General features: G+C 41.4%; 1 protein-coding gene across 1 annotated transcript; it reads right to left on the bottom strand.

Moving 5' to 3' along the window:
* Positions 1-2757: 2757 nt before the first annotated feature.
* Positions 2758-8896, bottom strand: irx2a (iroquois homeobox 2a). Its single transcript, XM_012864623.3, has 3 exons — positions 8317-8896; positions 6730-7135; positions 2758-6130 (listed from the first exon to the last, which is right to left on the bottom strand). The coding sequence occupies exons 1-3, from the start codon at positions 8554-8556 to the stop codon at positions 5235-5237; spliced, it is 1542 nt and encodes a 513-aa protein (XP_012720077.2). The 5' UTR covers positions 8557-8896; the 3' UTR covers positions 2758-5234.
* Positions 8897-14144: the final 5248 nt, after the last annotated feature.

The following is a 14144-nucleotide window of genomic DNA, read 5'->3' as shown; positions in this document are numbered from 1 at the left end:
AAGTTTCTTCTCATGTGTTCAAAGGTGACCGGTTGCAGAGCAATTTCTCTTTATTTTCCCCCCTCTCTCACAGAAACAATAACTCTTTTTATTGAGAACAAATGTTGGCATTTGAAGGGAGCAGGAGCAGGTGAAGGGGGGGGGGGGGGCAGAGACTGCCTCTGGTGCTATTTGACAATGCTTTCAAGTCCCCTGGGGGAGCCCACCTGAGAATAAAGCATGCATTTCAATAAACCAGCTTCTAATGAAAGCGTTTTGGATTGAGGAATGAGAAATTGGCCAGAGGCTATGGCATCCATGACTCCCATATACAGTAGGTACCTGTCCAAGTGCTATATGATAATAAGGTGGAGGAAACACATCAAACCAAGTCAGTGATGATCTGAAGGATAACAGCATTGAATTTAAACAAGAGTCATGCAGGATTTTAGTTGTTTCCCTTTATTAAGGAAATATATTTTCAAAATAAGACATCTGCCAATGTCACACAGTTTAAAGAGTTTAAAGCAAAGTTTCCAATGATTTTATGTTAAATAGCACTGTATTGGATTTGTGTTTTTACCTTTCTCCTGGTGGCAGATGTGTATTAATGCTGTGGCAACAGTGGTAATATCAAGATAAGTGTTCGGGAGGGCACAGGCATCCCTCTAAATTTGCTGTAAAGTCAGCCATTACATATGCGCATTAAAAAGCTGTTTTGAGACAGAGATATTTGCCTATTTCTTTGCACTATACAGTTTTACATTCAATAATGTGTTGGCACTCCTTTGCACAAATTATCGGATTAATACACCATGGCACTGATTAGTCTGTGGTACTACCTATGTGTTAAGGAAGCCAATGCTGCTTTAATAGCAGCCTTCAGGTAATCTGCATTGTTGTCTATTGTATAACTTATCTTCTTCTTGACAATGCCCAGTAGATTCTCTGTGGGGTTTAGGTCTGACAAGTTGGCTGGCCAATCAAGCATAATTATGTCATGGTCTTTAAAGGAGGTATTGGTAACTTTGGCAGAAAAGTTGTTGGAAGATAAAATCGGCGTTACAATAAAGCTTATAAGCAGAAGGAAGCATGGGGTGTTTCAGAAGCCCCTGGTAAACAGTTGCACTAACATTGAACTTGAGGAAACACCGTGGAATAACATCAGCAGATGACACAAATCATCAATGACTGATGAAATGTTACTCTGGACCTCAAGTAACATGGAATAAGTCCTTCTACTCCCTCACAATGGAAAATGTACTTTCATCTGAAAAGACGTACCCAGAGCAGTACTTCTCATGTTTCCTTAGTCTATGCACAATGTTTGTGACAACTCTGGTTCAACAGTGGGTAAACCTAAGGAATGTGACAACTGTAGCCAAGGCACCTTTTTCCACTATCTAATTTTCTGAGACATTGCATTTTTGTTGTTATAAGCTGTTAGCCACAGACATAAAAATAAACAAAAACAACACTTCAACAGTCTGCGTGTAACAAATTTGTGTAACAGGGGTTTCACTTTTTTAAATTAACTTTTTAGTGTTACTGTAATTCATTGGCATTGATCGCTGTCTTCCTTAGGGCCCCTTTTTGAACATTGGTCTCACTGCTGGCACTCGCTTTGAATCAGTCTAGGATCACATAGTAGGGAAATTATGGGAGTATAATACAATATGTTGCTGTGGCTAAAAATTCATGTTCTGGTTAATCAAAGGCGCTTTCAGTATGTTGCCATATGAATATAAATCATATATAATATAAATTATTCCTTTCTTGACAAATCCTCAATTGTTTGTTGCCCAATAGCAACACTTTAAAATAAAACTCCTGAAATGACCCCCCCCCCCCCCCACACACACACACACACACACACACACACTTCTGAAGGCACCCCTGGCTGAGTGGGAGTGTCTCTTGACATTTAAGCAACATACAGTTTAGATTAAACTGGAAAATAAAGGATACGCTTCGGGTTTGGCTGGTAGCAATGATGGGAGGGGGGAGGGAATGTTATCTTTGGTACAAACACTTAAACTGATCAGATATTTGAATATATATTTCAACATTTAGAAATAATGTGATCTGTAAAACAAGGTGAATGGTATTAATAACATGCTCAGAAGTTGGCTCTGAGTTCTAATTGTTTAATTAGCTGTATTCTATAACAGCAAAGCCATGATGAAAAGCAGGGGGAAGTCTCTCCGATTAAGCCCCATCACACAGCCCATTGAAGCTGGCAGATGCTTAGATAGACTTTTATGGATCGCTCGATGCTGGCACTGTAATGAAGCAGGCAGGGCTGACCTGTCCTGAACCAGGCTGAAAAAGCTCCAGGGACGGCCCCGCTGGGAGCCCAGAATGCCCCCGATGTGTCCCCTCGGCTGTATTAATCACACTGAAAAAATAAATGTGCGGCAGGGCAAGAGTGGGGAGTGGTAAAGCCGAGCGAGAGAGAAAGAGAAAAAGAGACAGAGAGAGAGAGAGAGAGAGGGAAAAAAATGTAATAAGTACGTCGTTTATCCCCATCAAGGTCATGAATATTTGACCGAGGAGGCAGAATGAGGGGCTAAAAGAAAATGATTGACCATTTAGAAAGAATGGATTGTGCAATCTGTGAAAACTCATAATAGTTATGAATGGTGTGAGTCATCAAGCATTTCCCATCTGTGCTAGACTGACAAAATGAAAGAACAATGACTGGGGAGAATTTGAGAGAATAAAAGTGTGTTAAATACAAGATATATGAATAAAATAAAGAATCTCCAAAATGTATGCTATAGTTGGGCAAAAAGAGTTTAATATTTTCTCATTCTGAATAATGGATATAACACCCCACCTTTTTATTATATGTACAGTCATATAAATTAGTAAAAGTACCCCTGATAACAAGATTCTGTTGTCTCCCCAAAGAAAAACAGTCCATAATATATATATTCATATCTATATTTACAAAACAAACAGAAGATGTCAGTTTTCCACTTTTGCAATACAACTTGCATAAATTATAGGCATCATTCCGCTGTGTTTTTAAAAAAATAAATATCAAACGTAGGCTACTCCTCTCCGAAGTCCTCAACGTTCACTTCAGATCAGCTGAGAGTCCTAAGAATGATCCTCCCTTTTCTCCCCGCAAGTACATTTCCTAGGCCATATGTTGTTTTTCCACACACAAATACATAACAAAAACATAATAGACCATGGCAAATAAGCAAACAAGAGGAACCTGAGAAATAACATGAAAATCACATATAAAGGGAAATGATAAATAATGACAAAGAAACCATACAATGTAATGCAATGCGCCAGACTGAATATCTTAGTCTGTGTGGGGCTTAGCAGCTTTCATTTCCCCCCAAAAAATATGGTGGCACTAGATCCGGTTTGGAGTAAAAAGTTTATAAGGGTTAAAGCGTGGGACTAAAAGGGTTGCTGCCTTTTTTTCCCCCATGTTTTATACTCTGAGCAATTGTGACACCTACCTGCAGGGCATGGAAACATATTAAAAAACAGGATCCCTCAATATATCCTTGGAAAAAAAAGTGTCAGACTGCTGAAATAAAAATGCAAGTTCTTATTAAAACTGCTACCCTAATCCTGCTGAAAAATAAAATGAAATAAAATCAAATTAAAAAATGACTGCAGCAGCACATGTGAAACCACCTGCACTGTAAAAATGTTTTTTGGGGAATTTAATAATTGCTTCAATTTTAATTAAACACATTATTGTGTAAATGTAATGTTTGATTACTTTATTTGGGCAACAAGAACTCCCTGAACATCTTATTAGACTTAAGCGGAAGATATTTGTTCAGCTAACCATTAGCTATTCTCATTTGCCGTGCAGCATCGGGCTGAAAACGGTTTGCAGGGGATGTATAATACATTGATATGTTTTATCAATAAAAGCCGATATTCTAAGAACTGTTGCAAGGCTTGTGGTGCAGAATCTTTAAGGAGTTTTAGTTTGCATCCAGCTTTAAGTTGTTTAACAACACCCCTCAAGTTAAACCTGCTAGCAAGCTGAGCTTCCTAACCCTGAGGTAGTTATCGCCAATGAGGAGCAAGATTTACCTGTGGTTTACAGGGACACGGTTTGCATGCCACTGTGTCAGAATACATTTAAAAGTATCATTGATTTATGTCTTCAATTAATGGGAAGACACACCAGAGTAACAAATGTTAATAACTTGTTAAGAAGTGATTGGAATATTTGTTTTTTAATTGAAATTTCTCATTAATGATATTTTAGCTAAAAAGAACAACTTAGATAAGGAGTACTGGTTAACACAGAATAAAGTCTATGAAACAAAAAGTATCCTGCTGCAGCAATTTACTGGGTAAACTCCAACAGTTGGTTTTATCAGTGTATGTGACATTTGAAGACTTGAAGTTGCACTAAGACTGTGCAGAGCTAGCTAATTTGTTTGCATTTGGCTGACCCTGTGTAATTATAATTATCCTAAGCTGAAAGATAAGGTTTGGAGCCCACTGTGCACACAGCACACTCACTCTCAGTCTCTCGCTCTCTCTCTCTCTCTCTCTCACACACACACACACACACACACACACACACACACACACACACACAAAGGAAACAATAAAAATAGAATTCCTGCTCAAAGCTATGGCAACATTTCTCTGCTTATTGCATTTAAAAACTGTCCTTGTGTGTGTGTGTGTGCTTGTGTGTGTGTGTGTATGGTTGGGTTGGGCTTATTTGACGCCTGTCCTTCACATACAGCGGATAATTTTTGTACGTTCATTTGCAGCTTAATTGTTCTGTTTCTATCGATTTCAAAGGCAAGTTTGTTGTCTTGTTCCTACCAGAAATAAATATTTTTTTTTTAAAGAGTAAAAATCGTAAATGCGATGAATAGTAAATGAATAAGAGACGTGTTTATGATTTCTTTTCTTTAAAAGAAGATTTTGTTATTTTCACTTTCTCTTGGGGTCGTCAGTCTCTGTAAAGAAATACAAATATAATAACGTCGGTAAATCTCGCTCATTCTTAATCCAGCATCGCTCTTATATCTGTCCCATTTATTTGGTGGAAGCCAAAGAGTGTCCCCACCGCGTGAAAAAAAATGACACATGAAACTGATCAAAAGTAGAACGGTTCGTTTGCATTGAAAACAGTTCAACCGATGGCGCAATCTTCATCGACAGCTGATGTGAAATACAATTCCAAGATAAAAAAAAAAGAAAAAAAAAAGATCTAAATTAAGTTTTCGTTTCGGTTGCAGTTCCTCTCATTACGTACCTTTCTTTGCTTCTATATTTGTGGCTCTGAAATGTTGCTGCTCGACGTCAACAATCTGGTTCGGGTTATTTTTAACGAGGGGGGAGTCTGGCCTTAGTTTGGGTTCCGCGCCAGTCTCGGCGGCCCGGTGAGAGGCGCTCAGACCCTCGTTCGCAGCCGCAGCGGCGGCGGCCGCGGCGGCCGCTGCGGCGGCTGCCAGGCTCACTCCGGAGGAGTTGGTATAACGCAAGATCCCTTGCCCCTGCAGGGGGCTGAAGTTGCCGTAGTTTGTGTAATTGCTATAAAAGGGAGACGTGTAATAAATAGGTCTTCCGAGGATGGAGGGGGCCGGGTAGAGGGAGGGGGAGCTGGCGGCCGGTGAAGTCCCGGAAGGCGTCGGGGGAGTGAGAAGTCCGCCGCTGGAGGAGGGGCAGTTCGGTTGCCCCGGCTGTCCCTGTTGCTGGTGGTGCTGTTGCTTTGGGTCCGAGGTAGCAATCTCGGCCAGAGACCACAGTTTGGGTTTGGCCGAAAGATTCTGAGGCGCCCCGGACGAATTGGGCCTGCTGTCCAGGCACGCAGACAACTTACTGGCGCTGCTGTTTATGAGGCTCCGGGCCAAATCCTCCCGCTGGCTGTGAAGCTGGTGCAGGTGTTGGAGGTGGTGGTGGTGATGGTGATGCTGATGATGGTGATGGGTGAGCACCGGAGCTTCCACGCCCGTCAGAGGCGACGACGTGACGGGCTTTGGAGAGAGCTGGTCGCGGGGATCGCGGCCTTGGCCCACGCCGTCCTCGGTGCACTTGTCCGCCGTTTGGTCGGAGCTCAGCTCGGACGCGCAGCCGACCTTTTCCCCGTCAGACTCGGCCGAACACGAGTGGTCAGTCAGGGTGTCGACGTGCAAACTGATTCCTGAGAAAGGGGGGATAAAATTAGTATAGTAAGGGAAACAAACGTAAAAAAAAAAAAAAGAAAAAAAAAAAAAAAGAAAAACAAACAAACATGTTTATAGTTTTGAAAATCAGGAACAGGACCTGCGTAAAAGTTTACGATAGAACGTAGCGTTTAGACCACACATATTAATGATTTATATGTGTTTAATAATTTTTGGCCAAAAATGTATTTTATGTAATGACAGTAAGCACGTGGGTCTCTTTTAATATAATTAAAAAAGGGTAGTTGCACTAACTGTTGAGGGCCACTCATGAGTGTCTGCTGATTTCCCATTAATCATGTTATCAAAAATAAAATGCAGCTTTCAACAGGTCATTTACTGTTCAAAATGCAAATAGACCAATAGCTAAGGGCCATCCTGGTCTAATAATGCGTTTCCTAGTCTTGGTTAATAATTCCATCTACTTTATATTCTTAGTTAAATACCGTAAAAAACCCTCCAAAGCAATAGATTAACGTGTGTGGGGGTTGGGTGTCCGCCCGCGTCCCTTCTCCGTGTACAAGCCTCAATAGTTAATTTGATTATTGGCTCTGCGTGTTGCCACATCACACCCCACCTTCGTCCTCAGCCGAAGCCTCGCTGTTATCCAGGGTTTTGTCAGAGCGCTCCGCCTCCTTCCTCTCCCCGTCCCCGTCCTCCTCGTCCTCGTCCTCGCTCTTGCTGCGGGGCGCCCAGGTCATCTTGTTCTCCTTTTTGAGCCTCCTTCTGGCGTTCGCGAACCAGGTGGAGACCTGCGTCAGGGTCATCTTGGTGATGATGGCCAGCATAATCTTCTCCCCCTTAGTCGGGTACGGGTTCTTCCTGTGCTCCTGTAGCCAGGCTTTCAATGTGGCCGTGGCGTCCCTGGTGGCGTTCTTGCGGTAAGCCGGGTCGTTGAGTTGGTAGGGGTACCCCGGACTCCCGTATGGGTGGTAACTGAGCGCCCCGGCCATGCCCGTTGTGTGCGCGTCATATGGAGAAGACTTGAGGGGGAACAAAAGTTGGGAAAAGTCACGTTTCCATAAAGTGATTTTTTTCCAACCAATTTAAATATGCGATATAAAGTGGTTTAAAAATAAATCCCATATAAATACACACACACATACATTTATATGTGTGTGTTCGCGCTCGCGCGCGCGTGTGTGTTTAAAATAAAAAAAGTTGAAAGTACAAAAAAACTATACCATAGTATTAAACAAGGTGTGTCGTTTCATTCGTTTTAAAACGTTTTGTTAGTGTTATATTGAAAATCACATTTTAACCATAAAGCTGTCACATGTTTTATTTTTAATTTATTTATTTTTGCTTGAGTCATTTGACAATTCAAACTAGAAGAATAAAAGGTGCAGTCACAGCAGTCAAAACGCCGTGCGTAAAAGCAGGCCCCAAAAAAGCCATGATTTAATGCTGAAGTGATGGCTTAGATTATTATCGGATTAGCTAATAACAGAGCTCATGTTAATGCAGCAGTTAAGATAACATGAGGGAAATTTTAATTTTGCGCAATCACCCATTAATTTGCTCACTTTCATTAAGCGAATGCATCTCTTACTTATTTTTAAACGTATTGTTTTGTTCTGGTATCGCTGCCCCAGTGCGTTGACATATCTTCTCCTTGCAGCACTGTAAATCCCATTAACAAATCACTTTACATGCACCTTTTCCCAAAAACGCTTCATGTCTCCATGTGACATGATCACTGCGTGTCATCTTGTTCTCCTTAAATGTAATCACTTGAGAAAAAAAACATATTTATCTCTTATTTTTTTAAGATAAAAACACGAGAGCAAACAGATAGTTTTATATTATTTTCAGTGAGAGTCTAAACTTGCAAGTATAAATCTATTTTATGTTACACTACTGCGTGCGCAGCGAGGGTTAAGCGGTGGTCAAACTATTCCAATCTTCAGCTCATGCCTGAAAATCCCATTTAAGTGGAGGAGGTGAAGGACTTTGACAGTAGGGGCCCCTTCAAGGAGATCACTTCATATAAATTCATTGCTCTCAATGGAAAAAGTTGCGCACTAAAAAAAAACATAAACCTTGCAACGCGCCTGGTCGCGGAGATCAGATCAAGACTGCGCGCATGCACATTTGAGCTACGGTTCAAAACGCCGAATTCCACTACTTTATAATTGGGAGTAACATACATGAGAAATTTTACCATGTAGGAGGGGAATCCCGTCGCAGGATCCGTGGAGTACGAAAGCGGACTGGAGAATCCCGCGCCAGCCGAAGCGGAGAAAGCAGCCGAGCCGGGATAGGGGCTGAAGGCTGAGCCGGAGGACGACCTCGCCAAGTCCTCATTCCGTGGAGCGGCCAGAGCCGAAGCCCCGTAAGCCGGACACGAATAAAGAGCCAGAGAGCCCGGGGGCTGGTAGAGGTAACCCTGAGGATAGGACATTGGTGAGCACGGTAGAGTTTGCCGATCCCCCAAAAAAGCAGGAGGGGGAAAAAAAGACGCGCACAAGGCGGCGGAAAACAGCGGCTGAAAAATAAACAATCAACTCAATAATCAGCTGTGCAAACAGTCATCAAACAGCGAAAGTAAAAAAAAAAGGCCTCCCTCCGCAGCCCCCTTACTGGGAAAAAAACCCCGAAAGATCTGTTAAAGTGCCCACATAGAGGTAATGTGGCATGCGTCTTGATCCCCTAGCGTCCGATGTTTTTAGTGCGCGGCGCTATGAAGTGAGGACTTAGGAGGGAAGGAGCCAGTTGAGTTTCAGACACACACAGAGCATTGGGGGAAAACTGGAGCTGTCACTCCGGCTCATCTGAATATCCCATCCCCGCCCCCTTTGTGCCGGATAAAAATGGAGCCTCGGAACAAAACCAGCACTCTATACAGGAAGGACAGGTTTCTATACTAAACTACAGAAGCTATTATATGTGTGCATGCTCGTTTGGCTTTTTGAACCTCATAAACCATTGGAATACATCTCCTGGTTTGTTTTAGACAGATTAACAAATCTACAAACTTAGCTCTTTGATATTATTACAGTTTACTAATTTCTGGGCCTATTTCACACTTTCTAACCGAACCGCAAAAAAGTAGTAGAACCCGTGAAAAAGTGCAATGTAACGTGGCTTCTCGCATGCAGGTGCTCGTTATATCCAAGACTGCAGCCTCTGTGGTCACCGATCTATGTGCGCGCACCTCTGGTAAATAGAGCGCGCTCTGGCCCTCTGGAGTCTCATTCAGTACTCCAAGTCCCGCCATTTGGCGCACGTAAACTACCGTCATCCCGTTGGTGCTGCAGTTCCATTCATTAATAATACAGTTGTTGGTAGTGAGTAATTGTTGCTTTATGAAGGAAACCCGAACACCCCCCCCCCCCCCCCCCCACACACACACACAAACCTCATACACCCCCCACCCCCTACACACACACACGCCAGCGCGCACTTCACTTAAGTGCGTGTGCCTGCGTGTGTGCGCAGGCGGATTTACCAGTTTGCTAGTTCAGGCTCTCACCTGTTCGTTGTTCCTCGTGTATTTTGTATCTTATTGGATGCGTCTGCATGCAATGCGTTGGCTTAGAAGTGTCATTTATTACTCTGCTTACTATGATCGTTTTCGGAGAAAAACTGATAAAGAAGTGCTGTGTCCTGGAAAAAAAGGCTAACTTTCAAGCGGCATTTTGACAGCTGAATCTACCCCTTATGAGCAGTGAGAATTATGCCTGAATTCCATCTTCCGTTCCATGATTTGGTGTTGTGATGCACTGCAGTCTGGATGACTTGTTAAAAAAAAGAAATAAAACTTTTAACTAATGTATCACATTATTGTTTACAAGAATGTGTTGTTTTATAAGAAATTTCAGTTTGCTCATATTGCAACCTTAATAAATATATAATTACAAAAATACATCTTAGAAATCCTGAAAAATATGCTGCAAATTAAACTGAATGTCCCTTTTTCAATACTGGGTCTTTGGAGCTTTATAAATGCATGTGTTAGCCTATCAAGTCGGCTACTTATATATATATATATATATATAACAGGTAGGTAATCTACTTGAAAACACAAATTTAAAGATTATTGGATTGTTTAAAAATTCTAAGGGGTGTCTTTTTATTGTACCTATATTTCAAGTTCTTTCAAAGCATCACGTCTAAAGCAGTCTGCTCTAAATTAAACTAATTTATATATTTTGATCTTGTTGGGCCACCCCAAGATTATAGGCTTTGTCTGGTCATTCCTTACAAAACTTTCTAGGCACCCTTTAGTCAACAGAAACACACGGAATTCCATGTTTGTTTGTTTTTTAACACGCAAGCCAGGAAAAAAAAATAATACCTGGTTTTAGAATAAAAATAAAAGACACTGTTAATACTTTGGGCCAACTATAATCAACATAAATCCTAACTCTTAGTGTGAGTCTCTTCATTATTTCCAGCAGAAGAACATTCAAAAGTGTTCATCATGTGTTAGTCACTTTGACTCGCGTTCTGTTTTTGGGGAGACTGCTTTGTGTTTTTCTAAGGTACACGTGTGTGGGTTTCTCTGTTTCAGGCAGGTCTAATCAATCCCAGAAGATTAAACGCTCACTCTCCAAAAAATAGATAGGTCAAGATATGGACGAGCGGGAGTACTGGTCGGTCCACACCAGGGGGCACTGTCTCCTCTAAACACAAGCATGGTGTAATGTTCCCATTTTTTTTTTTCTGTACACCAGTGAGTGATTATGCACATGCATGCATTGTCTATGAAAGCCTGGATGTGCAAACACATATAATAACGGGAGCATGTGCATGCAGATTGTAAATGTGTGCACCCATGAAAATTGCCATTGTATACGTGCACCTGTTGGCCCATTAAAGTGCACTTTAGGTTTGTGTGGGGGTGTCTGTTAAACTCCAGACTTGTGCATTCCAGGTCTCAGTTTCAGACAGACTGCAATTCCAAATATATATCAGCCTGTTGGAGATATAGGAGATGGGAGCAAAGAGATTGACGGACCAACGGAAAGACGAAGCAGAGACAGAGAGAATGAGACGGAAAGACAGGATGATACCAACAGTGAAGTGGACAGATGGGAAAAGGTCGGACAAGAAAAGATATGCACAGCTTTCTTTGAGAGGTTATTGCCTGTTTAGACAGAATCAGCTGTAAAAGTGACTCAATAGCATATACGTTCAGTTTAAGATTATGTGAAATTAAAACAATTAGTGGGAAATTTGGGAGGTTAATTGATTTACTAAATGACACAATGTTAAATGAAATTGCTCCCTACATAGTTTTTCCTAAACTGGTGCTGTTTTTATTATATTAATGTTAGAAAATAACCGACTATTGTTGTCCCTTAAAGGTTGAATGATAAGCATAATTCCAATTCCTATGCTCACTCACTATAACTTCAAATCAGCTCTAAGGATGAAATAAGTCGTTCATAAAAAAAAGACTTTAATAGCTATTTATTTCTCACATTACCCTCAGCATAAGAACTTGTGCAAATCTAACCTTGCTTTATATGAAAAAGTAAATGTTGAAATCTGATTTTTAGTCTACTTTGGGATATGGAAATTTTCTTTATTTAGTTGTGACTAGCAAAAAACATGGAGATTTACCAGAAAACTATTGTCATTGGTAAATCCAGCAATACTTTTAGATTTTCTTTACATGCCAGTATTAAGAAAATGCAATTGCATTTGTGTGATGCTGTTCTCCAAGCAACACCAACAGTAGGATAAAGAACGTTGATGTAAAATTAGCATTGTATCAAGAGGGCCCCTGTTCGACTTGCGTAAGCTTCACTTCTACACTGCTGCTGGGAACTGTGCATTAAGTTTGCCAAGCAGTTGTGGTCTTATCTCATTTGGACTAATTTAAGAGCTTTTACATTAAAAGAAGTGTTGTATTCACTTTTGTTCATGTAATCTTGCGTCACTTGAGAAAGCATGTGTTATAATCTAACCACGCCGACTCTCCTGAATTCAGAAACTCCCAAAGGGCTCAACGTTTTTTATTCTTTGTGGGCTGGCAAAGGAATGTTCAGTATCTCAAACTTGCAGAAAAAGCACGGCACACGTGTGTGTTGTGTGCTTGTGTTTGGACGTGGGCGTGCGCAAGAAAGGAGAAAAACTGCATTGTGATCTTTTATTGCACAACTTAGCTGCGCTGACTTTGGCGTCTGGTGATCAAAGCAACTCCCAAAAACTCTTGAGATCTGTGTAAAAAAAAAAAAAAAAAAGACAATGCTGCAGAACAAGACTTTGTATATCTGTCAGTACATCACACATGCTGCATTTTGATGCACCGCTGCAGTTCATCCTCTCCTCTCCCCTCTTTTGGGTTTGTCAAGGAAATCTCTTTGGTGTGATTTCTTTGTGTATCGGGGGAGGGGTCAGTACGGGAGGGGGGGCTTTAGGGGTTTGGTGGCAGACTGGCGACAGGCCGTCATCTCTCTCCCCGCCTGGCATCTGCCCACTGCTGCCAACCCTCCTCTAATCAGCAGCCGTCCATGCGCTTGGCAGCAGAGGGGGTTTGAAATCAGCCCCTCGCCCCGAGTTAAAAACCGTAAGCCCTATCACTTTGTAACCGGTACCTTTAGGGCGACTGAAGCTGGGGTGCCTCTGATGTGCTGGAGTGGAGAACATTGGTTGCCACGTTGCTTCAAATACATTATGCTGCTAGCACTGTTGTTGCTGTTGTTCTTGTTTATATAGTATTTTTCTAAACATCACAAGAGAGCTCTTTCTTTAGGTTTGATTTGTTTAGCATGCTGCGAACAGACACGGACGTTGAGAAAATGGTTCTAAGGGAGGAAAGTGAGGCAGTAAATGGATGGGCTTGAAGCGTAATTCCTCTTGAAAATAAGCAGAGAAACAACATCCGCACTTGTAGTGAAACACAAGTCTTGCTGCTTTGCTTTATTCTGACATGTTGTCTGAATTGGTGAGACAAGGGGAACAATGTGCCTGTGTCGTGATTTATAACGGAAACCATCTCCCTGTAGTACTTCATTGCAAGCTACAGTGCCTTGCCAAAATATTCATACCTCTGGAACGTTTTCACTTTTTCTAAAACATAAGAACAACAAATATAAATGGAATTTTACATGAAGTGAATAATAATTGCACAGTGGAGACAAAGTCATACAGTGATTTCAAATATGAAAAGTGTGCCATGCATCTGTGTTCAACCAGATGTTCTGTGTCAACAGTACATAAACACATTTGTTACAGCTTCATATATATATATATATATATACCCACCAGCTTTGTACATCTAGAGATTAAATATTTTTCAAAATCTTTCCCCTCAGTCAGACTGGTTGAGAGCTTGTGTGATCAGCAATTGTCAAGTCTTTTGATAAACTTCGGGTTGGATTCAGGTCTCAACTTTGATCTAGGCAATCCATTGCAGCTCTGGCTTTACATTTATGGTCACCGTTCTACTGAAAGATAAACTTTAAGCCCAGCCTTAAGTCTTTTGCGGCTTCTAACAAATCTTCCTCCAGTATAGCCCTGCATTTTTCTGCATTGACCTTCCCATCATCATTGAGCAACCTCCCAGCCTTTATTGTAGAACAGATTCCCACAGCATGATGCTGTCAACACTATGCGCCACTCTGGAGATTGTGTGTTCAGGGTGATGTGCGGAGTTAGGCCCTGTGCACATGAAAACGATCCATTAAAAACAGGTTTGTTTTTCTGTTTTTATTAATACATCTACATGATGTGCACTGTGATTTCTGTGCACAACACATACTAGAGATGCTAAAAACAGTATAATTTGCAGCCAGTAGTTGGCGGTATGTTATTTTAAATTAAACAACATACAAACACTCCCTGCTTAAAAAGGCACCACAACTTTCAGACTAGCAGGGACTAAAATATTTATATGGGCAGACAACGAGGTTCGGCTGTTACTTCTGGTGACTTTGAAATATAAAACCACTACAGCAGTTTTTAAACATCATGCCGTGTGCATTCATTTCTACTGATTACAGTTGTACTGTGGATGTGCCAATCCTTCCCCATACAGGC

This window comes from Fundulus heteroclitus, chromosome 3 (genome assembly GCF_011125445.2).
Source record: "Fundulus heteroclitus isolate FHET01 chromosome 3, MU-UCD_Fhet_4.1, whole genome shotgun sequence".
NCBI lineage: Eukaryota > Metazoa > Chordata > Actinopteri > Cyprinodontiformes > Fundulidae > Fundulus > Fundulus heteroclitus.
The sequence above is the reverse complement of the archived record's forward strand: the minus strand, read 5'-3'. Positions and strand labels throughout refer to the sequence as shown.